The 27,805-nt window shown below is 41.7% G+C and overlaps 2 protein-coding genes across 2 annotated transcripts in view; both read left to right on the forward strand.

Moving 5' to 3' along the window:
* Window positions 1–5,119, forward strand: part of TRDMT1 (tRNA aspartic acid methyltransferase 1) — a 30,135-nt gene extending 25,016 nt beyond the window's left edge. Inside the window, exons 10-11 of the mRNA XM_010289855.1 lie at window positions 88–217; window positions 4,847–5,119. Coding sequence (XP_010288157.1) covers window positions 88–217; window positions 4,847–4,947 — 231 coding nt within the window. The 3' untranslated portion in view covers window positions 4,948–5,119. The remainder of the gene's footprint in view (window positions 1–87; window positions 218–4,846) is intronic.
* Window positions 5,120–14,838: 9,719 nt separating this feature from the next.
* CUBN (cubilin (intrinsic factor-cobalamin receptor)) overlaps window positions 14,839–27,805 on the forward strand; it is a gene marked incomplete at its 3' end in the record, with an annotated part of 102,504 nt that continues 89,537 nt past the window's right edge. The window contains 11 exon segments of the mRNA XM_010289857.1: window positions 14,839–14,951; window positions 15,106–15,235; window positions 15,576–15,668; window positions 16,661–16,699; window positions 17,505–17,606; window positions 18,536–18,639; window positions 22,232–22,358; window positions 23,808–23,976; window positions 24,725–24,856; window positions 26,058–26,153; window positions 26,713–26,834. Coding sequence (XP_010288159.1) covers window positions 14,839–14,951; window positions 15,106–15,235; window positions 15,576–15,668; window positions 16,661–16,699; window positions 17,505–17,606; window positions 18,536–18,639; window positions 22,232–22,358; window positions 23,808–23,976; window positions 24,725–24,856; window positions 26,058–26,153; window positions 26,713–26,834 — 1,227 coding nt within the window.

Raw genomic sequence — 27,805 nt, forward strand, 5'->3', positions numbered from 1 at the left:
AAGAAATATTCTGTTAAGATGTGAGTGTTATATTTTACATATTTGACCTGTGTTGGTGATACCTGTTGTTTTGGATATTCTCCATAGCTTGAATCAGTCTTTAAACACATTGGGGAGTTACCAGAAGAAGAGAAGCTTATGAAATTGTCAACACTAAAACTGAGGTACTTTACCCCGAGAGAAATAGCAAATCTTCATGGATTCCCTCTGGAATTTGGTACGTGCTGTAAAGTACCCATTTCCACGTCATTCTTCAGAAATGCCAGTGTGTTGGTTTTTTTTTCCCGGGGGCTAATCCATGCTTTTTACTTTGCCTTTTTTTGGACTGCTCAGTTCTTATGATTGATTCTTGTTATTTGGCTACCTCTGAATTTCCACTAGTTTTTTATATTTTGTAAGAGCCAGCTTCTGTGGTTAGGTTTATCTTGGTAAACTAAGAAAAAAGTTTTGGCGTGAGAAATGCTCTGTTACTGAATGGCAATGAAGGAATACCTTTGTTAAAGTTGAAGCTATTTACTCAGCAGTCAACGTTGCTCACAACTGTGGTAAGTCAACATATCCTGCCAGTTTAAGAGGTCTGTTAGCGCTTGTCAGTGTTTGAGCTACTTGCTTTCTCCCTTCCATACATGTGCAGCTGCTGACAGAAAGGGAATTTCAGAAGATACAGATACTTCTTTGTTCAGGAGTAACCAGACTCTTCAGCTAATGATCTTCTAAGTCATCTCTGTTTTCTAGAAAAGGCAGTCCTAGCCCTTGGTCAGTTACTTCATTTTCTAACTTTTTGTGGAGAAGAGGGAGTCAAGGAACAAGACTCAGCAATACCAATACTTTGGACACAGGTCAACCAGAATTAACCCTGAAGTAAATTCACCAGAATGCCCCGTTAAAGAAAGGCAGGCAAGAAAGTGTAGCTATTACTACCTGCTAAGGAGCTTGGCTTGCTTGCTGTCACATCAGATCAGTTTATTGTCTCTTAACAACACAAGCGTCCATAGAATAAGACACCACTGACCCTGAGTATTTTGTTATATTTTTCCTGAATTTCCTCAGTGACAGAGAGTTCTGAGGAGTGCTAAGAGTGTTTATGCATTTATTTCTTTTGCAGTTCTAGTTTGCTTTCTCATTTATTACTTAGAGTTATATTCAAAATTACTACATTCAAAGAACATTATCAAGGTTGCAAAGTCAAACATAAAGAGTTGCCAGCACTAAGCTTGTTTGAGTATTTGCAGGATTGTGCTGTGTTGAGTTGCATGCCAACGTGCAGGATTTTTTCATAGCCTCTCATCTTTAACAGATCTTTTCACAGACAGCCTTTTTTATTAGCACATCTCTGTTCTGTATTGATGTAGGCTGATGTAAAGAAGCCTGAGCTAAACAGCACTGAATTAGGCTTATATAGGTTTATCATGCTGTTCAAGCTCTCTTTTGAGCAAATTGCCCATTTTCTCTCTTATTTAAAATGCAGTTGTGTTTTCCAAATGTTAAATCAGTCTTTGCAGCATCACTGAGAGGTGTAGTAGGGTTAATATGGCTTGTATTTTACAGAAGGAGAACAGAGACAATGGAGAAATTTATGTTTGGAAGACTTCAGGGTGATCAGTTTGTGAAACCTGACCTTTACTATTTCAGAGTGCTTGGAATGATACCATGCTTTCTCTGTTCCTTGCTCATCTTAAGGGACAGCTATGAGCTTCAATATTTTTGCAAACCAGAACTGAACTCTCAAAACAAGTCAGGCTTCTGAATTTGAGGAGCCACGTCTACAATGTGCTTATTTAGAAAACTTGTCTTTTGTCACCTGGGAACTGCGGAGGGAGGGACAGGGACAGATTCCACCTTTGAGGGCAGTACCCTTCTGCCTTAATCATGGGACCTTCTTTACAGTTCTTGCAATTCCCTGCCTCGCTATACTACTTTGCCAACTTCCACAACATATAAAACAAGCCTCTCATCCAGTGGCTTTCGTTCATGTATGCTCCTGATTCATAGGCAGAACAAAATTTTCCCAGTGTGCTGTCACAAGCCCGCCATTTCTTTCCTTTGTATATAATTTAAGACATTTCCCGCTTTGTACTTAAAAAAAAGTGTTACTCAGCTCTAGGTTGGCTGAAGTCTTTGGTGAATTTAGGTACTATAATCTAGGTTTCTTTTGAGGATTTGCAAGCTATATTTTTTTTTTTTGAAAGTTGCTATATTTATGGCTACAGCAAAGGGTGTTTCCCTGACAGTGTTTTTCGCATGTTAAATTTCAAGACATTATTGTGAAGTGTGGTATTTTCAGAGAGAAATTTGCTATAATTTCTCTGCTCCTGTGCTCTGTAGTAACAGCAACATTTGGGATGAAATTTTCAAGAAAGCTTGGAGATTGACCCACTGCAAATATGTTGTTGGTCCAAGAAGCTAAAGGATGAGAAAACTATCAGCTGAAAATGAAGTGAAGAGCATATCAGGAAGCTTTGTAACAAATGCTGTTACTAGCTGCAGCTACAGTATTATAAGCAGAAACATGATTGTGTCTAAATATTTCTATATTTTAACAAATTGGTGGCCTTCTCCAATACATCAGGTCCAGAGTCAAAATCATTGTTCGTTCTTAACATTAACAGATTTATTTGTGCTTTTAACATCTAAATTTATAAATAGTAATTGCACTATAGGTCAACGAAATACTACGGTCATTTTTCTTGTTGCTACTGTGGGTCCCACAGCAATATCATTAAAAGTGATCAGAGCATTCTTGCACCTGCGACCTCCTTTCATGAGGGTGATGTCAGGATGCCTTTTCCATTTTTCCTGTCAGTGATATATGTAAGCTATTAGGAAACAAATGGCAGCCTAGTGGAAAGCCAGCACTATATGGTAGTGTGTGTTGCCAAGACCACAACATCATCGAGCAGCATGCATGACCTAAATGATACGGTGAGACCTGTGTATCAAGTGCCAGCGTACCATGAGTTGTTGTATCTGTCCTCCTGATGTAGGCTACTGTTGAGCGAAGAAGATAGAAGGTGCAAGATAGTGTTAGTAGGCAGATGGAGGAAGCTTGGGGTAAAGGAAGGAGTGAGCCCTGAAAATGAATTCAGGCTTTCAGTTGCCAAGAGGCGGAAGGAGAAACTGAAATTTTCAGGTTTCAGATAAGCCTCTTGAGCTATAAGTGCATATACATGTGTATGTGTGCATAAATACTATTTATTTTTATATACTCTTTTAAATTGTGTAGATTCTGCACCTTATTCAGTGATCTAATGTGAAAACTCCATCTAAGGAAGTGTGTGTGGGAGTGCAAGTGATTGTTCCAAAGAGAGAAGAACGGTTGCCCAAATGTGAGTGCCAAGAAGCTGGGCAGAGTGGATGGAGCTGGCAGAAGATGTGTTTACCAAAGCAGTCCACATTTGACGCATTAATAACTGGCAGAGGAGGATGGAACAACTCCTCCCAGACACCTCCTCCTCAGCTTTCCACCCTTGGCGCAGCAGCTGTCCAATCATGTTCTCTCCAGAGCAATACCTGGAAGAGGATTTTTCTGAAGTGCTGTGAAATCTTCAGAACATATATATCACTACTTGCACACACAGTGTGTTTATGCATCAAAGCTAATCTGAGTGATGACCTTGAGGTCAAAGTTAGATTTTCTCTCGGGGAATGATCAAATAATTGAACTTGATCAAGTTTCAGCAGCTTACCTGCTGACCCTAACAGTTGAATTTACCCTTGGCACAGCAGCTGTCCAATCATGTTCTCTCCAGAGAACCTGGAAGAGGATTTTTCTGAAGTGCTGTGAAATCTTCAGAACATATATATCACTACTTGCACACACAGTGTGTTTATGCATCAAAGCTAATCTGAGTGATGACCTTGAGGTCAAAGTTAGATTTTCTCTCGGGGAATGATCAAATAATTGAACTTGATCAAGTTTCAGCAGCTTACCTGCTGACCCTAACAGTTGAATTTGCCCCTGGCGTTCATCTTTCATTCAAGTTGAAGCAAATGCACTTCAGCTCACAGCTGGAGTAAGCTAAGAGTGCAAGCAAGGACAGTTACAGCAGACCAGCTGGCTGTTGGCAACTTCTTCGTTCTCAGAAGCTTGATCACCTTTGTGTGCTCAATACACAACACAGCCCTTTCACAGTACCTGCAACAGTTTTTAATTCTTTCTGGGCCTCCCTTCCTTCTGCCAGTCCATGCGCTTGCCATGTGATGGACATTTCTGATGCTGTCTGTATTTCTGAGGGCATTTGACAGGGTCAGCGTTGAATTACATGGAAAATTGTTCAGCTGCTTGATCACTCACTGAATAAGCCTTGCTCATAGCTTAGTCTGTACTGGTGGTGTATATTGCATTGCGAGACTTGTTTGATTTGCCTCAACTGGTTAGAGGGACTCAGAATGGAAATAAAATATAAAGCTTATTGAGAAATGCAGTTTAGTCCATCAGCAGAATCATCACATTTTCTTTCTGCTGTGGTCATGTTCCTCTCTGGGTGCTCTCTAGAGTAGAGGTTTTGCAGTGTTTTAGGTGCTGCCTCCCCTGCCTGAGGCTGCTGGGTGTTTTGAGCTATATGAAGAGAAGGTAGATCGGCATTAGTGACACAACAGAGTGTTTTGAGGCTTGTTGTTAAACCTTAGAGATGGCAGTACTGCTCATGGAAGAACCAATCCAAATCCAATGAACTAGTTTGGGAATGATTTTTGTAACTTTGTGAATTTTAGCAGGGGGTGGGGGGTAAACCCTGCTGCAGCCTGTGAATAACTGCATTAGGAACTGTTCACAGAAAAAAGGAGTAGACTGAAAGTTAGGAACCAACGCAGACTAATGACATCGCACTGTATGTTTTTGTTTTAGGCTTTCCTGACAAAGTAACAATAAAGCAACGCTACCGTCTTCTGGGAAACAGCCTCAATGTACATGTGGTGGCAAAATTGATCGCCATTCTACTTGGATAATTTAGAACCTGAATCTGATGAGTACGGATGGGTGAAGGAAAATACTTTCATCTTTCAACAGAAAACTCATGGCAGCTGAACAAAAACCATAGCTTCCCAAAACATCTATTCAGACATTTTGCTGAACAGTTCTGAGATATTTTTAATACCTTGCTTTTATGGTGGATTTGCATTGTAGAGGTGTTCTTATTTAAATGGAAGTTTCCAGGGCTTAACTGCTTTGTTTAAATGTCCTTTTTAGTTTGCAAAATGAAAAAGAGCAGCATTTACATATACCTCAGTGAAAATGGATGACTATTTTATTTTGTCTTTAAAATGTCTTCTCAGTACAGTACAAAAAAGCTGTAAATGTCGAAGCTGTTTTAGTTAAGTGCAGAGACAAAGTTCCACATGTAAAATGTCTTAATCTGTAAATATGAGTGATCCATTCTTAAGAGTTATTGTATATATGAACTGAAATTTTGATATGTTTTTTGTAGCTAATGGAATTATTAAATTCAGTATTTTGTATATGATTTTTAAGAAGACACAGTGTCATCATTAGTTTATGGATGGAGGTTGTCTCATCCTCTCTCAATACTTGTAGGTTTCTGGAACCCAGCACTATCTGTCTGGAATTACGTGCTTAGGTGCAGCTGAATAAAAATATTTAAAGATTATCACAACCCTGCCAATAACTTGCCTGTTTCTATTCTCACTAACATTATTCAGGATAAGATCATTGCTCCTTACCAAAGACCTACACATAAGACATAAAAAGAAATGTAAAAGCTCTGTGTCTGTATTCCTATGGCATAAGAACTGGAAGAAAACTGTATGGACTGCTTCTGAAGCTTTCTTCACAAAACTTGATAGTAGTACTAGGGTTAGGAGTGTGTGTTGGGATGAAACCACTGCAGATGGCCATCCAGAGTGCCACAGTTGTACCCTGTTTTTAATCATAGAGTCTTGAGAGTTCAATATCTCTGAAACAATAGAGAAAATTATGGGGAAACTGCAAGCCTTCTAAAGAAGCATGTTGTTCTGGTTGTTATTTTTCCTTACAGGTAATACTATATTGGTATGTAGAGAAAAAACAGCTTGAGGGAGGAAGAGGCAAGATGGTACTTAATAAGCATCTGTTAGGAAGCTGGTGTGTCACAAAACTGAAGGATTTCTTAGATTGATTCCTGTTCGCCAAAGCAGTAAGTTGTCAAAGCTGCAAATCCTGAAAAAGACTGATTTTTAATTATTTTTTTTTCTACGGGATGACGTAGGAACAGTAATGGTGTATTGCATCTAGGCTTGGTAATGCAGGAGAAACTAAAGACCGTAGAGAACAGAGCTGCTGCAGCTCTGCAGTTATTCTCATCTGTCGTGATCCTCCCGAAAACGAAAATGAGCTTGGTATTGTTATTTTGTGCCACACTTTATCTTATGCTGACTCCTTATGTATTTCTCTTCATTCTTGATTTGCATGCTGCTTCTGGACTGTTAAACCAGGAAAAGCTTGGGTTGATCTACTTCAGCCTGTCTTATTCCCCAGGAACATTTGGACTGCTTGGGCTGTTCCAGCTATAAAAGAGAAATGGAAATGGATTCTCCTAAAAGAGCTCTGGACTGGGCTCTAGAGGAGGATGAGGTTGGTCTCTGTGTTTAACTTCTTAGTCTCTTCTAGTACTGTAATGGCAAAAAGAAGTACTAGACTAATGTCTAGCTGTGACGGCTACTAAAACTGCAAAGAACAAGTGTGCTTTTGACAGTGTTATGAACCATAGTTATCTGTCTAAATGGCAGTTATTGTGTAGGTTTATCAGCCAGATCAATAACTAGTAGCTATATGGTCTTGTTCTTGGGAGAAACGTGATAATAGGAAGATCTGTTGCTATCTAACATGATCCAAACATTGAAATGAAGACAAAGGCGATCAATTTTATGTATAAATTGGGATTTCTTTTTGCTAAACCATGTAAATTTACCCTGTTCATTATTATGCCTCACCATAATAATATTTGGCAAAATATTACTATTAACAATTAGTTTTCAGTTTCTTAAGGTGTGAAACATGTTTTAATGATTTATGTGTCATAAGCAAGCAGCATTAAAGTGTAAGTCAAAAGTTAACTGGCTGCATCTGATACTGATACAGCAGTGCAGCCTGTGATATGTTGACAGTGAATTTTAATTCCATGTGATTGTGAAGACTAAAATCTGTTTGCTAATCAGAGCTGTTTCTGAAGGAGGTATTTTGAAAGAACAGATTTCAGAGTTGTAAATATATATTTGTGTATTTTCCCCCTGCTAACCCTGTAATACCATTGCAGCTAAATTGAGTGACTGCTTCTTATCTCATCTGTTTGTCATTAATAGACTCGTTTACTGAGCTCTGCTGGGTTGCACCTGCTTGAACTCACTTGATGATCACATTTCATCCTTTTCCGGGCAGTCTTCTAATCATAAGTGCTTTGCAGCCTACATCAGTGCTGCACTTTGCAACTTCAGCTTAAGCATTTTCACAGCAGTGAAATGCGATTACAAAAGCAGCTGTAAGGTAAATGAGTGAAATCTGGAAGGCAGCTCTGGAAATGCAAGGAGATTTTCAGAATCTGATTTTTGGTTTTGTAGCACACTTATTCTGCACATCTGAAATACATTTCATTATCTGAGCAAGATGATGTGGTTGCATTCCCTCAAACCTGAGAAGCTCCACCGAGGGCAAAGATGTCATAGGGTCTGGAGCACGAGTCTTATGAGGAGCAGCTGAGGGAACTGGGGTGGTTTAGTCTGGAGAAGAGGAGGCTGAAGGGAGACCTTATCACTCTCTACAACTACCTGAAAGGGTGTTATCATGAGGTGGGTGTTGGTCTTTTCTCCCAAGTAACTAGTGATAGAATGAGAGGAAATGGCTTCAAGATGCACCAGGGAAGGTTCAGATTGGATATGGGGGAAAACGTCTTTACTGAAAGAGTGGTCAAACATTGGAACAGGCTGCCCAAGGAAGTGGTGGAGTCACCATCACTGAAAATGTTCAAAAAATATGTAGACGTGGTTTAGGGGTATGGTGGTGTTGGGTTGACGGTTGGACTTGATCTCAAAGGTCTTTTCCAACCTTCCTGATTCTATGATTCTATATTGGGTGGTCTCATATTTATGCAGTCATTTTTGAAGCTTGCTGGTTGCCTTACAGGTTGTCTTACCTACATAAGCTTGTTTTTATCTGAGTTAATCTAGGGATTCCCTGTACTCATGAAGAAACCTGTGTGGCAGTGAAGTAATTAAAATACTGTGTGTTTAACACAGTGGGTTTGAATATTTTTTGGTAATGAAACTCAAAATTTTATGGTGGAGGTACATCCTTCCATGCAGTGAATGTAAGGCTTCTGCCAACAGGCTTTTTTTATCTCATTTTTTGCTGACCCTCGTAGGAAGAGTATAAGGGTTGTCAGAAATCTGTGTATTACAAGCAGGAAAAAAATTGATCTGTGATAACACTCTTGTGTGTCTTAAACTTAGTTATGGGTAAGCCCATTTTGTTTTCTAAATAGGCATCTCAATAGAAATCTGAACAGGTCCAATGCTTCAATGACTGTACAATTCTGTTTTAGCAGTTGCCACATGTTTCTAAAATAAATAGAAAATTTAGCAAATATTTGTTACATCTCAAGGACAAGCTATTCATTCTCAGCTCACCCTTGGATTTCTCTGTTCTATTTGCTTGCTATTCATACTGAAGTTTAACACTCTGTTGGCTTATTGTATAAATACTAAATTATATTTCTTTTCCTTAGCAGTTTAATATCTCTTGCCTCTTAGATATTTGAAACTATGTATGTGCTCTGTGTATTTTTTTTCTGCACAATGTTTAAAGAATATGCTGTATTAGTAAGGATTTGGAGGAGAAAAAGTAATAATTGGTTAAGAACATTAGGCATTTCTGGGCAGTCTTCTATAAATAGTGTGTAAAGTAGAGATGGTCAAAGAAGTATCTGAGGAAAAATAGTATGAAAGTATAAAAAAACCCTAGGCATAGAGCCCAAAATGAATTCCAGTAACCATTTTCCTTTCGCCTCTGCAAACATGAGTATTCTAGTGTTACAACCTCATTAGGGGAAGTTTATGCTTGTTTAGTAACAACTTGCTTGAATAGATAACCAATACCCAAGACACCAGGGAGAATGAAGTACTGAGTAGTGATAGTATGTCAGTTTGAAAGTTATCGTGAAGAGCATGAAGAGATTTGTGTTATATCCAGGTGGTTAAAATGTTTGGAGAATTTACATAGCTGTTGAAGAAAAGAAATACATGGCCCTAGCTGAGAGGTGGCAGAGTTGAAGGGGCTAAAACCGAGTTGGAATACACCACTTGTAGTGAGAGAGGGTTGTTGGAGGGAATTTCGGGTGCCCACTCTGGTTGGGTACCCTTCACTGGAATTCAGGAAACTCTGCAGCAGTCATCCGTAAAATCTCCTTCACGGGGGAGCCTCCCTGATTTTAAACACAGGAATACATCCTGAAATTCCAGCTTCATTAAAAGCATGTTTGTTTTCTGCTTTTGTCCGTGTACTGGGCTGTTGTAATTTAAATATGTTTGAGTTACAACCTGGCATTTAGAAGCAAAGCTCGTTGATGGTGCTGATGTATTTTCTCATACCTAGACAGTAATAAATAGTTTTGATTAGTTCAGATGTTTGCCCTGTATATATTTAAAAGAAGAAACTAATCCCATTCTGTTTATAAATATTACGCTTAAAATGGAATTCTACTCAGAATTAATATTTCTGAGTGGCATGTTGATTGTATATTGATCTTACTATGTGGCATTATTCATTGTAGATGTGTTGTAAGGTAAAACATGGGGAAGAGTTCAGGAGAAGGCTGAATAAGTTCATGGAAGAAAAATCCTTTGAAAGTACTGACTAGGTAGACTTCTGGCTGATGAAGTTCCTAAGTTGGAAATTGATGGAGGCCAAGAAGGTACTAGGAGAGGTACTGTATGTGCGTACCCTTCTTTTCCTAACTATCTGCTCTTGGCCATTGTTGGAGACAGGGTACTGACCTAGATGGATCTTTTTCTAACCCAGTATGACCACTTTTACTTCCTTATATTTGTATGGTGACAGAATGCCAATATTTGTAATCACAGCATCAATACAGAACAAATGATTTACAGACTTGGCTCAGATCTAAGCCTCTCAATAAAGCCAACAGTACAGAATAGGACAAGTCTGAGGGAGGTTGTGCAGCCAGGTCCATTCATGGCTTTAGGGTTATTAGTGGAGAAGGGTGACTATGAAAATGGAAGTCCCTAAAAATAACTCCAGTGTACGTTAAAGCAATTGGAATGTGCTAAAAGGACTGGAATAATCAATAGAAAAGAACAAAGCCAATGTAGCTGACTGGAAACTCTTCATGAACCTAATTTAAAAAAAAAAACAAACCAAAACCCAGAAAATAGCAAGCATCAAAGTGGTGATATGTAGAAACCACATGAGTAGGAAGAAAAATCAGAGAGGACCAAAATGTGAGTCTTGTAATGAAAGAAAAGAACTAACACATGTTGTAACTGTAACTTCATTGTGATAAAGGAACCAAGGGAGAATTAGGACAGTAGATCAATTCCAGCTGAAGTAGCTAATTCAAAACTCATCTCTCTGTTATTTGCTATTAAAACCTGAAAACCTAGATTTCCTGGCCAGTTGGTTTAACTTCATCAGCAGGTAACTTATTAACTTCATCAACTGTGTTGAGGGAGCAAAATCTTAAGCAGGTGTCAGAGGGCAATATGCTGAGAAGTAAAAGAAATCCCTAAGGAATGGTGTGGGAAATGGAGGCTTTTAGCTGTTGCAGCCCCTGGGGAAGGTGCTGCGACCATAAAACTCTCCAGAAGCACGTAAAGAGAAGGAAGGAAGTGATGATGGGTGGTTATAGGTAAGAGACAGAAAGGGGAACATTATTTTTCAGTTGCCTCTGTTTGATGTAAACCTTGGGGTTGTTGATCCTCCATATAGGGCCTAACACCAGCTTAGTGCTTGGTCGTCTCAGAGCTGTAGGGGCACACTGAAAGCGCTGAATTCGATACGGAGCATTGTTTACACCAGAAGTTTGCACATTTGTACCATGGAGGTAACAATGCTGCCTCGTATGTTGTGTGTTGCTTTTGAATGCTGGAATATTATTAGAAAGAGGAAAGGTGAAGGAGGATCCTGGGTAATGAAGATGGAAGGACTGGGAGACATGACCTCAGCTGAGGGGACGCTCAGGTAAATGTTCACTACTTGGGATTAAACCAGCAATGGGGCTGGATTTATGATTATTTGCAAGTATTGGAGTCATCACATGGAATAGCAGGGATATTTTTTGCATCTATAGAACAAAATACAATATTATTTGTTAGTCTTTTTTTAAGAAGTTGGCCAGGTTGGGATTCACACCAAGAGTTGCCTTTCGCACGTATAAAAAGGGAGAATTGTCACAGACTGGTGTCATGTCTCTGCATCTGAATTGACTTTGTAGGTGCAATTAATGCGTATTAAATTTTGCCATAATCTGAGTCAACTCTTGTCTTCTACAGCAGCGTCTTTGCATTACAGACATGTACTGCTGGAGAAGTAGAGGGATACCACCATTTCATTTCACATAGCTGCACAAGACTGTGGTAAATTGTAGTCCCTGCTAGTACAGGATGAACTTCAACTAGAATTGGATAGAGACAAATGCTCCATTACTTCCTGCCAAATCTGTGCAAAACCTGTACCCTTCAGAGGTGTTTCCTCAGCCATAGTGTTATTGAGGCAATGAAGGATCTGTCCCAGGAGGAAAGGTTCATGCCAGCTCTCCTTGTTAGAAAGAACAGCCTCTATTTTTAAGCCAAACATTTGCAGGGTTTCCATTCTGTTCCTCCAAAAATGATGTCTCAATCCAATATATTTCAGTAAAATTAAAAGGTGTGGACCTTTTTTTCCTTAAGACGGTTTATAGACTTCCCAACTTGGACAGCCTAAGGTGTACTCACTAGGAATTAAAGAGTAAATTAATAAAAATCTGGAAGGTCTAATGAAATGGAAAATAGTGTGTCTTGCAAAGTTGAGATAAATATCCAGAGCTCTTTTTCCATCCTATAATCAGCCCATAGTCAGTCACCTGCTCTTCAGGTCACCCACTTTCTAAGCTACAAAGCCTGCATGAAGAGAAGGTGAAAAGAGTTATTTCTTCTTCCTCCTTGCATTAGCTTGCTCTCTATCCTCTATAGGTTATTGCTCGTTGATCACTGGGTATATTGGAGTTAATTAGTTAGAAAGGGAAGCTTGAATCAAAGATTGACAGGTAGCAGAGAGAGGCAATGCATACTTAGTGCACAAAAGAAATGAATAGAGAGAAGGAAGGACTTTGTGGGTCACAGACAAAGTCTGGGCTGAAAACTGTCAGCTTATGATGGACTTCGTGAAAGAAAATTCTTGAAGTATGCATACATTCAAGCAGCCTGCTAGGAAGTGCAGGTTTAGTTGATCCATAGTTTCTTCAAGTTGACACCCAATCGAGTTATAAAAACTCAGTAGACTGTTAAAACAAAAAAAACCAAACCAAAACAAAAAGGGCAAAAAACCCCAGACAGACATCAGAACTGACATGAAGAACATTAGTGAGCACTTGTTTAATGCACAGTACCAGGATACCCAGAGGCAGAAGGTGTCCCGTCGACTAGACAGAGACATCGATAATTCATCTATGCTCTTCTATTCCAGAACAGAGGTTTTGGAGCAAAGAGCAGAATAGGAAATAAAAAAATGTGCAAGGACAGATCCTCAGTTGGTGTAAAATATTGTAGCTCATTTGGATTGAATGGAGCGGTGATAGTCTTCAGCAACTGAGGATACAATTCTGTATTTTCATGTAAACACCATCCCCTACAGTGGTGAAGGACAACACGTGGGGATTGCTCCTCATGTTCCTCTCTTCTGGCAGCAACGGCTGATAGACTCAGTCTCCTGGACACCACAGGCTGCTGCGGAGCAGGTAAACATCCAGAGAGCTGAGCTGCTGCTACTGTACCAGTAGGGACATGGGATGGGCTGTCCCCCTGGGTTCAGGAGAAGCTTCACCTCTGCCCTTCTAGATCTCTAGGCAGCAGCAGTAACTGTTGGGTTACCCAACTGTTGGGTTATGCATCACAGTCTGTATGAGCACAAGAAAGATGGGCAGCAGGCTAACGCTGTTCTGAATTCTGAGATATTTCTAAAAATGTGGATAATAAAATGTAATAAAAATCTAGTTCTTATCCAAACAACAGAAAAGAGTGGAGGTGGTGGGATGCAGCTGATACCATCTCGGACATTATAGCTATTCATACTAAAGAACAAGTTATTATCTGTGGCAGCACCACAGACCGTAGCTGTCTTCACATTCATTTTCACAGTCCACCTCTATCTCTCTTTGAGGCGACATTAATATTTTTTGTCACCACATCCAATCTCTTCCCTAGGGTGCTTTGACCTTGTAACATTTCTGTCTGAAAGCTGTAGAGTTCATTCAATACCCCAGCTCTAGGGTATGTCCCGCATAGCTGTGGGACTTCTGTAGGTGACAAGTGCCAACTGGAGCAGAAGGGAAGGCCAGGGCAGGGTTAGGAAGTGCAGGAGCTCCGTGGCCTCCATGAAGGTCTGGGGCTTAAAGGGTCAGTGAATGGTGGCTACTGTTACCTTCCAGCAAGAGCAGGTCCAACTGCTGCTGTTCTTTTCTTCTTAGTAGAGTTTTGAAATGTAATGTGAATGAGTTGTCTACTAAGCAAAAATGAAAACAAAAAAGAATGGTGGTGGGTCTGGAGGTTCAGGTAGCTCCTAGCATGAGGACAGTTGAGATATATGAAGCTCTCCTAAGCAGGGAGAGGAAAGCACAGAAGGTCTTGTGCAGGAGGAATATGGAGACTCTGGCAAAAGCAAAAGGGAGGTGGGATGTGTACTTCTGCCATGCCTTCCAGCAGACAGCCTGGGGTCTTGGGCACAAGTACTGACAAGCATCTGAATGGGACTCTTCTTTTGAGAAGGCTGCAAGGTACTACTGAAGGGTAGAGGAAAATGGGGTGAAGATTCAAATTTTGGTGCTCAGAACATGCTAATTTGCATTTTTCAACTACTTTTGAACCTCTCTGGAATTCTTCCTTGGTCTTCTGCATTGTCTATGGCTGGCCCTGAATTTGGGAGCCCTAGTGTGTACAATGAAGACAGCTTACACATGCCAAACAAAATGCAGTCCCCTTGGTGTGTGATTGTCTCCCCAGCATCTGGGGACTGAGTCATCCTTGAGTCAGAGCAACCATATTTGGTTAAGATTGTATTTTGCTGTTGTAATCCATGGGATGATGTTTGGTACTGCTAACTAGTTTGTGTCATCCGCCCAATAAATTACTGGCTGGAAGCTTCTCTTTCAATGCAAATATTCCTTGCCAGCCACTGTGGGTTTTATATGTGGGGTTTGGGGTTTTTTTTGCTAACAATATAGGTCCTTTAATGCTGCCAAATAACTTTCCTTCGCCTGTGTGGTGCAGCATGTGGGGAGAGCGAGCCGTTCCCGCAGTAGTGAGATGCCGATTTCAAGGTGCTCTGAGACTGGGGGGTGCTCAGCTGTACAAAGGTCAAAGGCATAACGATAAAATACAGGCAGGTTTCAATTCATGATCTTTGAAAGCTCCTGAAACCAAAAGACAAAAAGAGAAAAATGCGTTTAATGTCTAGGGGATTTGCACGCTGTCAATCTTTAATTAAGATACCTGAGATAAAGTTCACCCTTGCAAGACAAGGCAGCAGAATGGGCACCTTGTGCATAAAGGGCTGTGTGAGAGCAAAGGGCACCTGGGCTCGCAAGACCACGGTTCAGCGCTGGAGGTTTCACTTCAAACAGGGGCAGCTGGAGGAGAGCGATGCTTTGGGCTGCTCCTGGGCTTTTCATTGCATTATTGTTACTTACTGGATTGAGCTCTGAATCAAACCGCTATGAAAAAAAGAGGGAGAAAAGAACCATTTATGATGAGCAGTAAGTACCATTGCCTGCAAATGCATTTGTTCATATAGTGGCTTCTAAGTGCCAGGAATGGGAACAGAATGGCTTTACTGCAGCTCTTCTTTACATACTCTTTGGCAGATACGTGTAACTAAATGATCTCTTTGTTTTTTCTGTAATACAACAGGCCTCGTTTGTCTTCAGAGCAGGGTAATTTAGTGTTCCATGCTGGATCCAGCAAAAATATTGAATTTAGAACTGGACCACTGGGGAAAATAAAAATTAATGAAGAAGACCTTGCAGAACTTTTTAGTCAGGTGATATAGTTACTTTTCCTTAATATGTTTTCATTTTCAGTTTTGCACATTAATAGTTTAATTGTTGTCAGAATTTGTCTTGGCAAATGTTTGATGTGTTTTGTATGATTGTTATTCTATATTATCTGTGTCAACACTCTTAATATTAAAGTAAGCTATTGCAGACTCGTAAAGTAATAATGCCATTACAGAAAATAATTAAAAGATTAAGTTGTCTATGTAGCAGAGCTCTCTGAATTTAAGTAGACTTTACAATAGTAAAGTTAAGCAACAACGAAACTTTCCTAAGCTTTTGAAAAAGGCAAGCCTGTTTCACATTATCTCTGTTGTTTAAATTTAGGTGAGAGAAAGCAATGCAGAGATTCAAGAACTTAAAAAAGCCAGTGGTGCCTCTCAGAACGTGTCCCAGCAGGTTGCTCTGCTGACCTCCAAGGTGAGCCATACCCTCGTGGTATCCTCCTCCAGCATTCCCAGTTTTCCATTTCTCAGACTAACATCGTTACCTGATTCATTTTAGTATTTCTGGACTTCAATTCAGGGAACTGGAGCAGAGTCCATATTTAACATCAGCTCAGAGTCTGTGTTTAATGTGGAGATTACTTACTCAGTAACTCTGGGGACAATGGAAACATTCCTGTAAAGCCCATAATTACCAGTCACCAGGATTCTTCTTTTGTTCACTGTCAACATTTCTATGGACTATATCCTCTAATATTTATGGAAGTGAAATCCTACTAAATTCAGGCAATGGACCATGTATGTTGTTATGGGTGTCCATAGGTGAAATGGGCTATAGGGGGTTGCAGTGGAAAGCAAAGACCTATGCAGTGGTTTTGTCTCTTCCCTGCTACTCAAGATTTTTCTCCAGCAGGAGATTTTGAAACCTTTGCCTGACTCGGTGTAAGTGTCTTTTGTTACAGTGTAGCCCCAAGTTCCTTACAGGAAAATACTCTATAGCCTAAGAGACCTCTCTTTAGGGAAATAGTGCTGATAGGTATCTATTATATTCCCTGATTCAGTTTCAGCTCGCTGTTTGTGCTCATAACCCGCTGAGTTATGGTGAACCTTTTCTTGGCTTTCGGTGTAGTGTCTCAGACCTCTGTCCTTTGCATGCGCATGAGCACCGAACAGTCCCATTGGAAAATTCACATTCTCAATGTTGAGCAGCTGAATACATCTTCACAAAACTGAGATTTGCTTTTTGGAGCCAAGCTGGGACATATTTGAGCTGTCATTTTCTGAGCAGCCTAAAACACTGAAATCCCAGTGAATGGGGCCCAATTTGAACCTGATTGTCACCTGCTTTCACATACCAGCTATCCTCTTTTCTCAAAAGGAAATACTTTGTTAGCCTACCGGCATCCAGCATGTACCTCTGTGGTTACTCTCAAACCAAGCACAATGTAATCTGCATTTCTCTTGCAGATCGTGAGTCTTGACAACAAACTTCAAAGCTTAGAGCAGGTGAGTACATGGGAAGCAATCTAGAGATCAAAACAGAAAAGCCCAGACCCAAGTAAATAAAGTGAGATTACAACAATTAAATAGCTAAATTATTTCTTTCCTCTCTCACGCACTACTCAGGAAAACTTTTTTTGGTAACAGGAGGTTAAAAAAAGCACCAAGATTTGTAGAGGAGGTGAAATGCCTTCTTACAAAACATAAACCATGTAGGAGCCTGCATTCCTTAGGAGCCTGCATTCCTTAAAGGAAAAACAGTTGTAGACTGACGAACAACAGCTAGATACTGAGGAAAAGTAAACTCTTCCTTCAGTGATCTGTCAAGATGAAGACTCGAGAGAATTCAAACTAGATTTTATATTGTACTGGAAATAGCTAATTTTCAACTGTTACCTGCTTCTCCACTGAGCTTGTGACAAGCCACAGCTACAGCTGCCAGTAAAAGCAGTTGTCAGATGAGTGACCCATGGAATCAAAGACAAGATAACCCTCCATCTAAACACACAGTCTGCTGCCGGAGAGCAGTTTTTAGTATTTACTTTTTACAGGGCTTTTCTCATCCTAGTGCTTGCAGCTGGATGTCCTGAGTAAGACCAATCATATTAGTCATTATTTTGTACAAGGATAAGCAGAACAGCTCAAAACCATTACAAATCAACCTTGCTGAAAAAAAAGGGGAGGGAGGAAGCCAATAAAGAATGAAAAAAGAAAGAAAGAAAAAAAAAAAGGTTTGTCTTGAAAATGAATGCTAATGAAACACCAAATTAGCAGGAGCCTTATTATTTTCTGCTCTTTTCCTGGGTTTCAGGCTATCCAGAGGAAAACCTGCAGTAGTAACCCCTGTGAGAACTCAGGGACCTGTGTAAACTTGCTGGATGGTTTCTTTTGCCTCTGCCCCAGCAACTGGCAGGTGAGTCTTTAGCCTCGTTGAATATGGAGTGTTTATTTTAACTGTAAGGATACACCTGGCTTAGTGTAATTGTGACGAAGCGTAGCCTATCGAGGTTGCTCAGGACAGAGTGAGATATACTGAACAGCAAAGCAGCGGTATCACGGTCATTGTTTAGTTGAAGGGCAACACATTTGCTTCTCAACAATATCAATATAAACCCCAAAAATTGAAGCCCAAACCATTGGGCCAGACCCCGCACTGTTACACGCGGGCGGTGGCCCGTGAAGTCAGTGATGCTCGGCAGTTCCCACAGCAGAGAAGCAGTCTTTGGTTTTTGCGGAGCGGAGGGAACCGAACTGCATGCCTTGCTGCTGATCTTACGCAAGGAGAGAGAGAATGGGGAAAGGGAAGGATCTTTATTCAAGCTCAAAGAAATGGAACCATTGGGAGTGAAGTAATCAATCCCATTCTGAGTTTTTGAAATCCAAAGACTTTACTGGCAAAGGCTTTAATACTGCTGTTACATGCACTGGAGATGGAAAAGTTATAGCTGCTTCTCAGAGGCCCTCAACTTGAAAGCTGTCCCAGCAAGATTTGAGTCGAAATTGCTGTGCTTTCAGTCTTAATAAAACAGCATCTCCTGACAGAAAGAGTTTGAAAGAATGTTTTCTGAGTCTTTTGTTAGCAAGTTGGAAAAGTAGGGGGGATGACAGTACTATGCTGTCCGTCTGCTTTCTGCAAACATCTGAAATATTTTATCCCTCACCTGACTGATAACAGAAACAAAGCTCAAAAGTAGAGTTTTGTTATAAAGTTTCATAAGGGAAGCTGTGTTGATAGCGGCCCGTGGTTTGTATATCTTTGGAAACTATATTAAACATTGGCTCCATGGTTTGCTTCATTTCTCAGTTATTTGGAAAATAAACTGGTTTTCCATTTCATCTTAGGGCCTCCTGTGTTCAGTGGATGTTAATGAATGCCAGATTTATGCTGGAACAGCGTTAGGCTGCCAGAACGGAGCCACTTGTGTGAACACCCCAGGCAGCTACAGGTAACTTTTCAAAACTAGACACAAAACCCCTTTGTAAAATACTCTGCTATTTCTGCGCCCCGTATCACACCTGCAGCAGGAGTTCTAGGAATAATTCTGTTCAGTATCTCTGCGCTATAATCCCATGCAGTCGGAGAGACTGTAAAATCCTTAATACACTGTAGACCTGAGCCCACTGCAGACACAGAAGGCCCTCCGAAGCCATTGCTTGCTTCAACACAAGAAGGATAGCAAGAACCAGATTTATCACACGGCTGTTCTGGGGAAGGAGGCTGCAAATCGGAGACCGGCTTTAGGTGCAAATGCTTTCATGGAAGTTTACCGCACCATGGTGCGCTGATGGGGTGGTGAGACATGGTGTGCTGGTCTGTAACCAGCACGCACCAGTGTGCCCACCCAGCAGGGCCACCTTGCCATGCCTCTGCTACCACCTACCCCTTGAGACCCAAGAGTGAGGAGACGGAGGAGGTGAACAGGAGCAGAGCTTTGGCCCAGCAAAGGCTTTGAGTTGGAAACCTTCTGAATATATGGGCAGCCGTGATCACTGGCATTCCCGGCACGCCGCATAGCTCTGAGAGGTGCCTTCACCCCCTCCAGAAACGCAGGCACTGCTGAGGCTGCAGAAGGGGAGGAGAAATGCTGCCCGCAGCCAGCTGGCCAGGAGGGTGCCTGGGCTGCCCGTGTGCCGGCCCGCATAGACGTGAGGTCCCTGGAGCAGAGCCTTCTCTGGCTGTGCCCAGATCCTTAGGAAACATGCTCTTGTTTACGGGGCAAGACAGCCTGAACGTTCTGCGTCTTATTTTCCAAAATGTCAAATAATTTTGTAAATAAATAACTTTCGGATATAATACAAAGCTCTCCCTGTGCAATGGGAACAAGCAGGCTGGAAAGCATGCCACAGCTTTCTGCAAAGCATTTTGTCTCCTGCTTCAGCATGAAAATCTTAGCCCCCACAAATATTTGTTTGGCGTAACACTGGCTTATAGTGCTTTGTCAGTTCTTGGAAGAACCTCACACATGGGAAGTTCTCCTGCAGTGCTCCTCACGCTTCAGCATTAACACAGAGCCTGCTGAGGTGTCACTTGGTGCGTGATGCTTCCTGTCAGGTTTTCTTTGATTTTAAAGGGAGTTTCTAGCTTGCTTGCAGCTGTCCCCAGCACAGACATCTGTCAAGGAAACATCACACAAAGCAGCCTGCCTTTACTCGTTGTTTGTGACTGTGCTCAGCGATGTGGCATACAGGTGTGTGACTAAATTAAGGTTTGAGAGGACAAACCCTCTGCCTTTCTTACAAGTGTTGTCATTGTGGTATGTGGTGATGATTCCTGTAAGTTTTTTCCCCAATATAATTCCTGTCCTCCTTGGTACCTGCTGAATTGGTGCTTCCTGAAATGAACTAAGACTTCTTCATAAGTCATCCAAATCTTAATATTACTGCTTTTGCATCATGACCTCAGGATTAGAGAGGGCACTGAGGGATTATTGAGTCCTTTCCCCAACCCCATTGTACTATCTTCACAGTCTCCTTTCACATACTGTCTGTCTTCTGAGTACTCCCCCGGTGCTAAATTCATCCCCAGGTAGAACATGACATGGCTCTTTTCAACAACTGTGAGAATATTGCTGCTAGTTTTTCTTAGGGCCCAGCAACCCAGGTCACCCCACTCCTGCTCTGGTGTAGTTATATGCACCAGCATGGACTGCAGGTAAAGAAAATGGTGATATTTAATTTTCCATAGCCCCCAGCAATAATGCCAGGTGAAGGGCGGTACTGGATCAGGTACTGTCAAATGGAGGACAATGCAGTCTTCACTCCCTGTTCAGATTCTTTACTTGCATGCTTCAAGCTGTAATTCAGGAAGGCACTGAAGTATGAGGAAAAAGAGCAAGTATTCAGGAAACACTTTCCTGAATCAGGACCTTAACAGGACACTGCAACACTCGGATGAAAGGCTGTGAGCGTCCCCACATCCATCAGACTTTTGTGTCAGAATCAGAATAACAGAGGCCTTGCCACGATGTGCCATCAGCCATGGGAGAGAACCAGGGAAGTGCTGAGCAGCAGCACGTCACAATTTGGCTGGAGCTCCTTGCAGCGTGACCTACTTCTTGAAGCTGTTCTCTGAGCAGCTTCAGATGGGTAGCAGATTAATCTTTGCCAGACTAGGCAGGAGACAGTGCCATTGTCCTCCTCCTTCGGAGCCGTTCTGATTGCCTTGCTGTGTCCTTTGGAGTTGAACATGAAGCTCTGAACGTACTTTGAACATACAATGGTGATCTGGTTCCCTGACCCGTGTGGCCTCTGTTCTTGCCCAGGTTGAGCTGCTGCACTGGCGAGATGGTATTGGTCTATCTGCCCTCTCGTACAATAATCAACGCGCTCTCTTACAGTACTGCAGACTGCAGTTAAGCATTAAGCTGTTGTGGGTTTTTTAAGCCTAAGTTCATCCAGGTTGCTTGTCCTGCGTGCAGTGTTTAGTAACCTGCAATTGGCTTATCAAGCTGCTATTTCAACCGAGCATGTGACACCCTGGCAGGGCCAGTAGCAGCTTATTAATAAATTGCTCCAAGGTCCACATCAGCTGTACTGGAAAACCCTGATTCGAATTCTGCAGATAAATGCTTTTACAGAGTAGTTTTCATTGGACTAAAAGCGATTCAGCAGGGATGTGTACCGGCGTATGTCTCTGTGGGGAGCAGGCATCAGCAGACACCGCAGCATATAACTTGCATCCAAATAAGTGTCTCACCATCATGTTAATAAAAAGCTAGTGAACTGATAGGAGGCTTTCTGTAGGTTTTGGTCCCTTTCAGTTGTATTTTAGAGCCTCAGATCTGGTCCACGTGGAAATAAAAGGGCCAGAGACAAGGGATACATTACCTGATGGCTTAGGAGCTCCCAGTTTCAGTTCCACCGCGTATGCGCAGTGCTGTGACTAAGGTGTGCCCTACAGCTAACACCACAATGCAGCCTGCAAGCCAGATCCCTGCTGCATCCCTCCAGCCCAGTACTTTGTTCTTCCTGCCCCATCAGCCCCAGATGCCTCCTCCCGCCCTCCACACTTGCCCAAAAGCTGGGCTGGTGCTGAGAGAACACTTGCCACGTGTTAAGGTGCAGATGTGAGCGTGCTCTGATCCCTGGGATGGGCCAGACACGGCATTTCTGCTTGTCGCTAGAGGTAGGGTTTTAGGCACTTGACATCATATGAGGTTCATAAACTGAAACACAAGGTTTAGGTGCTCTCTGACTGAAGTGGAGATTTCCAGGCTCATACTCTGCTGAAGACTCATGTTAGACATTTCTTTTTTTCTGGATTTGCACTTATGAATGTAACAGAAGGCTGTGGATTCTCCCATAGGGTCAGACAGTCATGGATATGCCCAAGTCCCACCTGATTTTTGAGTGTCTGCTGAGCATTACCTCTGTGCATGATTATTAATGGGATTGTCAATATAGCTAAATAGATGGATTTCATAAGGAACATCACATAATTAAAAGAGTGGGGAATGATCTCTTACTATGGCAGTATATGGTCTTTAAGTGCTATATAAAGACAACATTTTGATTTTTTCTGTCTGCTTTCACCATTAGCTGCTCCTGTACTCCAGAAACCTATGGGCCTCACTGTGCCTTGAAGTTTGATGACTGCCAGGGAGGATCTGAGGCACTCTGTGGACATGGCATCTGCATAGATGCAGACAGGGATCAGCCCAACAAGGTAAGGAACCATGTATAAGTCTCATTATATGACACAGCATGAATAAGTAAGAAATAAAGCTGAGCACCACAAAACTGTGTGGGACAAACTGCTGCTGAAAAACAGCAAGAAATGCCACTGTATAACATAACCTAACCTCTCTGTTGTCCCAAGGACAGCAGAAAGAATTGAAAATGCCTTGTGTCTTGTTAGAGGTGCTTGTCACAGAATCAGATCTACTACTACACCCATAGGGAGCTTGGGAGTATTCTCTGAGTAAGTCAAAGCCTTATTTGAAGCATAGTATTCTTACTGTTCATTATTAGGGAAGTTCTAAGTTGCTAGAGTATTTTATTACTTAAATTATTAAGAAGGACAAGCATTATGAATCTTGTTTTTCCTGGGAAAAGGCATACCTGTACCTGCGGAACATTATCGTCAGTGGCCTGGGAGCTGCCAGTGGCTGGGTGGCTGCTGCTCATCTTTGGTGCTCCTCACTGTCAGTTGGACTTGGCCTCTGACTCCAGGCCCAAGCTCTCCAAGCCTCTGCACTGGGTGGATGCTAACATACACTTGAACGGCCTTCTGGAGCAAGCCAGCTCATTCTTTTGGGGAGAGAATCTGGGTACAAGGTGTTCACTCCAAAGGGGCATGTGGAACATGCCAGCTTTGGCTCTTTCCTCTCAGAGCAGCCCTCCAAAACTACCCTGCCAAGACTGTGCTCCTTAACACTTCTACACACCCATGCACCATTCCAGACACACCACATGTTCTTCATACTATCCTATAAAATAATTTCTTTGCTCAATTTGTAAAAGTTTTCACAACTCATCACTTGTTTTCTGCCAATTTTTTGTGGAGAAAGCTTTTCAAAAGGGTTCAGTGTTGGCTTAACAGTGTCTGCTCCTGTGACAGTTAACAATAAAGCTCCCATTAGCTGTAATTGGGCCAAAGCTAGATAAATGCTGAAATCTGGCCATTAGTAAAGTTTACAAGAGAGAAAACCGTTTTCCTCAAAGAAAACGTATATTTGCAATTTGATGTCAGTGCTTGCACATTGCACAGATTACTAAACAGTTTGCTTAAAAGAAAACAGCCAAGCTGACACTGCTTACACTGATCTGTTTACCCTTGTTACAAAGCAAGTTGATGACTTTTGATTATGTTTATGTACATCTTATAATTGCTGTTCATTTTCTCTGGGAGCTTTGGGGTAAATTGCAGGTTTCTTTTATGAACGTAATGCATGAGCCTGTTGTTGCTTCCATAAACTAAATAGGTAAATTCAGAGGAAGAAATGGAGTGAGAAAACTATCGATGCAACTTGTAAAAGAGAAGGTGTAAACCATGTAATGCTCTGAAAGCTTTCTTCCTATATTTTAAAAGACATTTTATAAAATTAACTCCTCCTGCCCTTTTCTTGACTGTTCTAACTGTCTTAAATATGTAATGTGATGTTTGCCGTGGCAGCCCAGGTACCGCTGTATCTGTGACGCTGGCTGGATGTCCCCTCCTGGCAGCCCTGCCTGCAGTGCTGATATAGATGAATGCAGCCTCCCTACTCATCCGTGTTCCCAGAATCCGCTTGTGCAGTGCCGCAACACACCAGGCTCCTACTCGTGTGGTCCCTGTCCCACAGGTATCAAATCCTCCTGTGCTCTCACACGGGAGGGGGTGGCAGCAGGCAGTATTGCCTGTAAGTCATACGCACAGATGCAGGATCCAGATGAGAGTAATTACATGAAATGCTTTGATCTGTATTCTGCAGAATGAATGCCTACAGGTTATGTCTTATCTAGATAACATAGGCAGTGGAGTCTAACGCGCAATTTATCCAATCCTAAACTGAGCACTTAAATAGGTCTGATGTACCTTCATGGCCATGTCCGTCGTGTCCTGTTACCTCCATGTAAAAGGTCCTTCATGTCCCTATCCTCATTGCCCTAAGGCAATATAAAAATGTAATTGTGCCCTCAAGCCATATAACCTATGATTCCTCTTCCTGAGTTGGGTAGGTGGTGTGTCTAGGAGGAGTATTTGAAGTATTTAACCAGAGTTGTGATAAAGCTTTACTGCAACTTGTACATGTGTGCACGAGACCAGAACTGCCTCCTCTTTATGTTAAAGTGTGTTTGATTCTGGAATATCCAGAATACAGTTAAAATAAAGTATTCTTGCATACACATCTTCACGCTGTTGTGTTTGTAACCTATTTTGCAGAGCAGTATTAATTTTCATCCATCATGTGAGGGACAGGTCTTCTCTTGTGTTATTGAAGTGAAATTCAAAAGTAATGTTTTTCTGCGCTAAGAAAGGATCTCATCAAAGAAGAAAATGAAAAGGTCAAGCATTTTCTATTTTAATGTCTTTCCTGTGTTTCTTTTTAGGCTGGCAAGGAAATGGCTACAGTTGCCAAGACATTGATGAATGTGAAAGTAATAATGGAGGCTGCTCAACAGTGCCAATGGTTCAGTGTATCAACACAATGGGATCCTTCCACTGTGGGCTCTGTCCACCAGGTAAAATAGATATTTTTGTTGATAAAACTATGGAAAGGCTTAAAAGATGAAGATTCAACGCATTTAAGCCTGTTTTATGATACACTTAAGAAGCTGAAGGTTGATTTTATATAAAGAAGTATCACCTACACAAAGCAATACTGTAACATAGAATATAGAGTCTAAGTATATTCAGAATGCTTCAGCTGTTAATGAACTTCTGTAGAGTATGTTTCTGTTGATGCATCCCCTGAAAGCTCTTTCTTTTTTACTAGATACCTTTCTTTCAGTGTTAGAGCCTTGATTTGACAAAGTACTTCCTTTAAAAAAGATCACTAATGGACAAGGATTGCATAATTATGATAGTAATTTTGTTGTCTATATTAATTGAAAGAGTATCCTGTGTGCCATATATCAGCTGTATTGTCTGTCTTAAAAAAGCCATAATAGATAATTGTTTGTCACACCCTGAATGCTGTGTAAGAAGGCAGTGTTTCCATTGCAGTACAGGTCAAGCAGTGGAAACGATGACTTACGTCTATATAATTTGTGATTTATGATTTAAAATGCTTTATGAAGATGCATGCTGTCAATACTAGAAATACTAGCAGGAAAAAGTGTTTCTAATTGACCTTTCAATTGCTGTTTAAATGGCAACAGACTGCAGGTAGTGAAGGCTCTCAGCTACTGAGTGCTGAAGGGCTATCACCATGCTGGAAACGTGGCCTCAGACAAGTTTTGATGTGGTGCAGTGGACTCCATGCAGTCATGCTGCAGCACTTTGGTCCTGCTGAGCCTCCTGAGAGGAGCTGGATGTTGTGTGTGAGACCCAAGGGCAGCTCCGGCATGCAGCGGAAAGCCCGGAGGTGGTCAGGGCTGGCTGGGTGCAGATGTGTAGGGAGGGAAGCACATGATGGCTGAGAGAGTTGAGCTCTTGTGGCCTCACTCTGACCTCACCTATATTTGAGTGATACCTTTTTTTCTAAAAACATGGGAGGATTTAGTTAAGATTGGAATCCATCCCTGCAGTGTAGGAACCATAATAAATATGCCAGCTTTTACTCCAGCGGTGATCACAACGTTGTCTTTTTAACTGCACATTACTGTGTTTTTACACCATAAGTTAGGTTTTTTTCTCACCAGATGATTTTTTTGCTGTCAGTTCTTTTTTGCTGTCAGAACATAGTTTATTACAGACTAACTGAGATTTACCTCTGAACAGGTTATGAGGGAGATGGACAAACATGTACCCAGGTTGATATCTGCTCAATAAATAATGGAGGGTGCCATCCTTTGGCTACTTGTACCTCAGCTGCAGGTATGTTACTGTCTTAAGGACTGTAATTAATACCAGTGTGAATCTCAGGGAGGTTTTGGTTAGACTGAACCCACTGTGTAGCAACATATTTAGATTGCAGCCCCTTCTCCACAGTCAGTTTTTCCTCACCCAAAGGAGTTTACAGGCAGGTTAGCTAAAGCCAGCAGGTCTTTCCACAAACATTGACAGAAATAGATTTAGGCTCCACCAAAAAGCAGATTTAGTCATAAAAATGTGGAGATCTCCACCATTACTCTTTGATGTAGTTTTCCAATTTCAGCTGCTTTTGCTATTCTTCTCCTTTCCATAAATATCCTTTGACTACTGCCACCACTTCCCACAAAGGTGACCTTGGATCTCAGGTACCCATAGCAAAGCAACACTAGGGATCTTTCCATGGTCAAAATGGACACTGACCAGGGAAGGTATCCAAAGATCAAATAAGTTAGAATTATATAAAAGCTCTGCTTCAAAATGTCAAGGACCTTTACTGTCAAGGTTGGTATTGTCATTGTAACAAGGACAGAATTACTTTTCGTATCTTGTCCCATCTCCCAAGGGCTGATGCCATTTTGTTCCTGCACATCTGGGTACACTGGAAGTGGATATGGGCTGAATGGGTGCTCTCCTCTCAGTGATATCTGTCAGCTGCAGAACCCTTGTGCAAATGGGCAGTGCCTGGTAAGTGCTGGACTCCTTGCAGTTAGTGACAACGTTATGTAGTTACAACCATAACAACGGGAAGACTGGTGAGACTGAAAGGTGAGTGCGGACATACTAAAGGTAACGAGGCGAGGTCAGCAGGGAGTGGGACATCAACAGATATACCTGGGAAAAACAAAGTGTTTCAGGGCACACAAGCCATTTCTTTGCATTTGAAGTGGAGGCAGCAACCTTGGCACTGATAACATGAGAGGTTGTAGCTGGTACCCCAGGCTAGCGATGGGATGCTGGTGCTGGTGTGGGAGAACTGATGAATGGCTGTCCCTGGTGGGACAGGAAAGTAATTTATCACCTTGGATCATGGAGGAATTACCCAAGATAATAAAACCAGTGCCTCTGCTGACCTTCAGACTGCTAATATCCAGTACAGTTATGTGTTCCTAGGCTGATCTTGTGAGAGCATCCCCGGAGTCAGGCTGTCTATATGGATAATGGGAATTGACTATATTCCTGGTGGTAGCTGAGTGTTTTGGACCTTTACTGATTGGTAGCGTGAATTCATTCTCGTGCACAGCAACCATTTAGTTTGTCCACATGGAGCCTGTGAAGGCCTTTTAGCTTCCTCAGTGAGGTGTACTGTGCTCAGGAAAGTCCATGCTGTCGACCTGGGGATTTTGATAATTCTGCTGCGGAGGATATTTATGATTATAGTTTTGGAGAAATGTTTGCAAATGGTAAATTTCTTGTTCCAGTAGAGTCTGATCCCATTTGTCCACAGGGGTCTGCGGATATCCTTCTTTTGATGATCCTGGGAGGCAGGGGGGAAATGGAACATACGATACGGACTTGGTGGTGTTAGGAACAGTTGGATTCAATGATCTTAAGGGTCTTTTCCAACCTAAATGATTCAACAATTCTATGATATTTTCCTTTTCCCATTTTCTGTGTGAAAGGAGATGATCCCTTCACTTCTACTCCACCCCTTACCG

Source organism: Phaethon lepturus, unplaced genomic scaffold (genome assembly GCF_000687285.1).
Source record: "Phaethon lepturus isolate BGI_N335 unplaced genomic scaffold, ASM68728v1 scaffold3436, whole genome shotgun sequence".
Lineage (NCBI taxonomy): Eukaryota > Metazoa > Chordata > Aves > Phaethontiformes > Phaethontidae > Phaethon > Phaethon lepturus.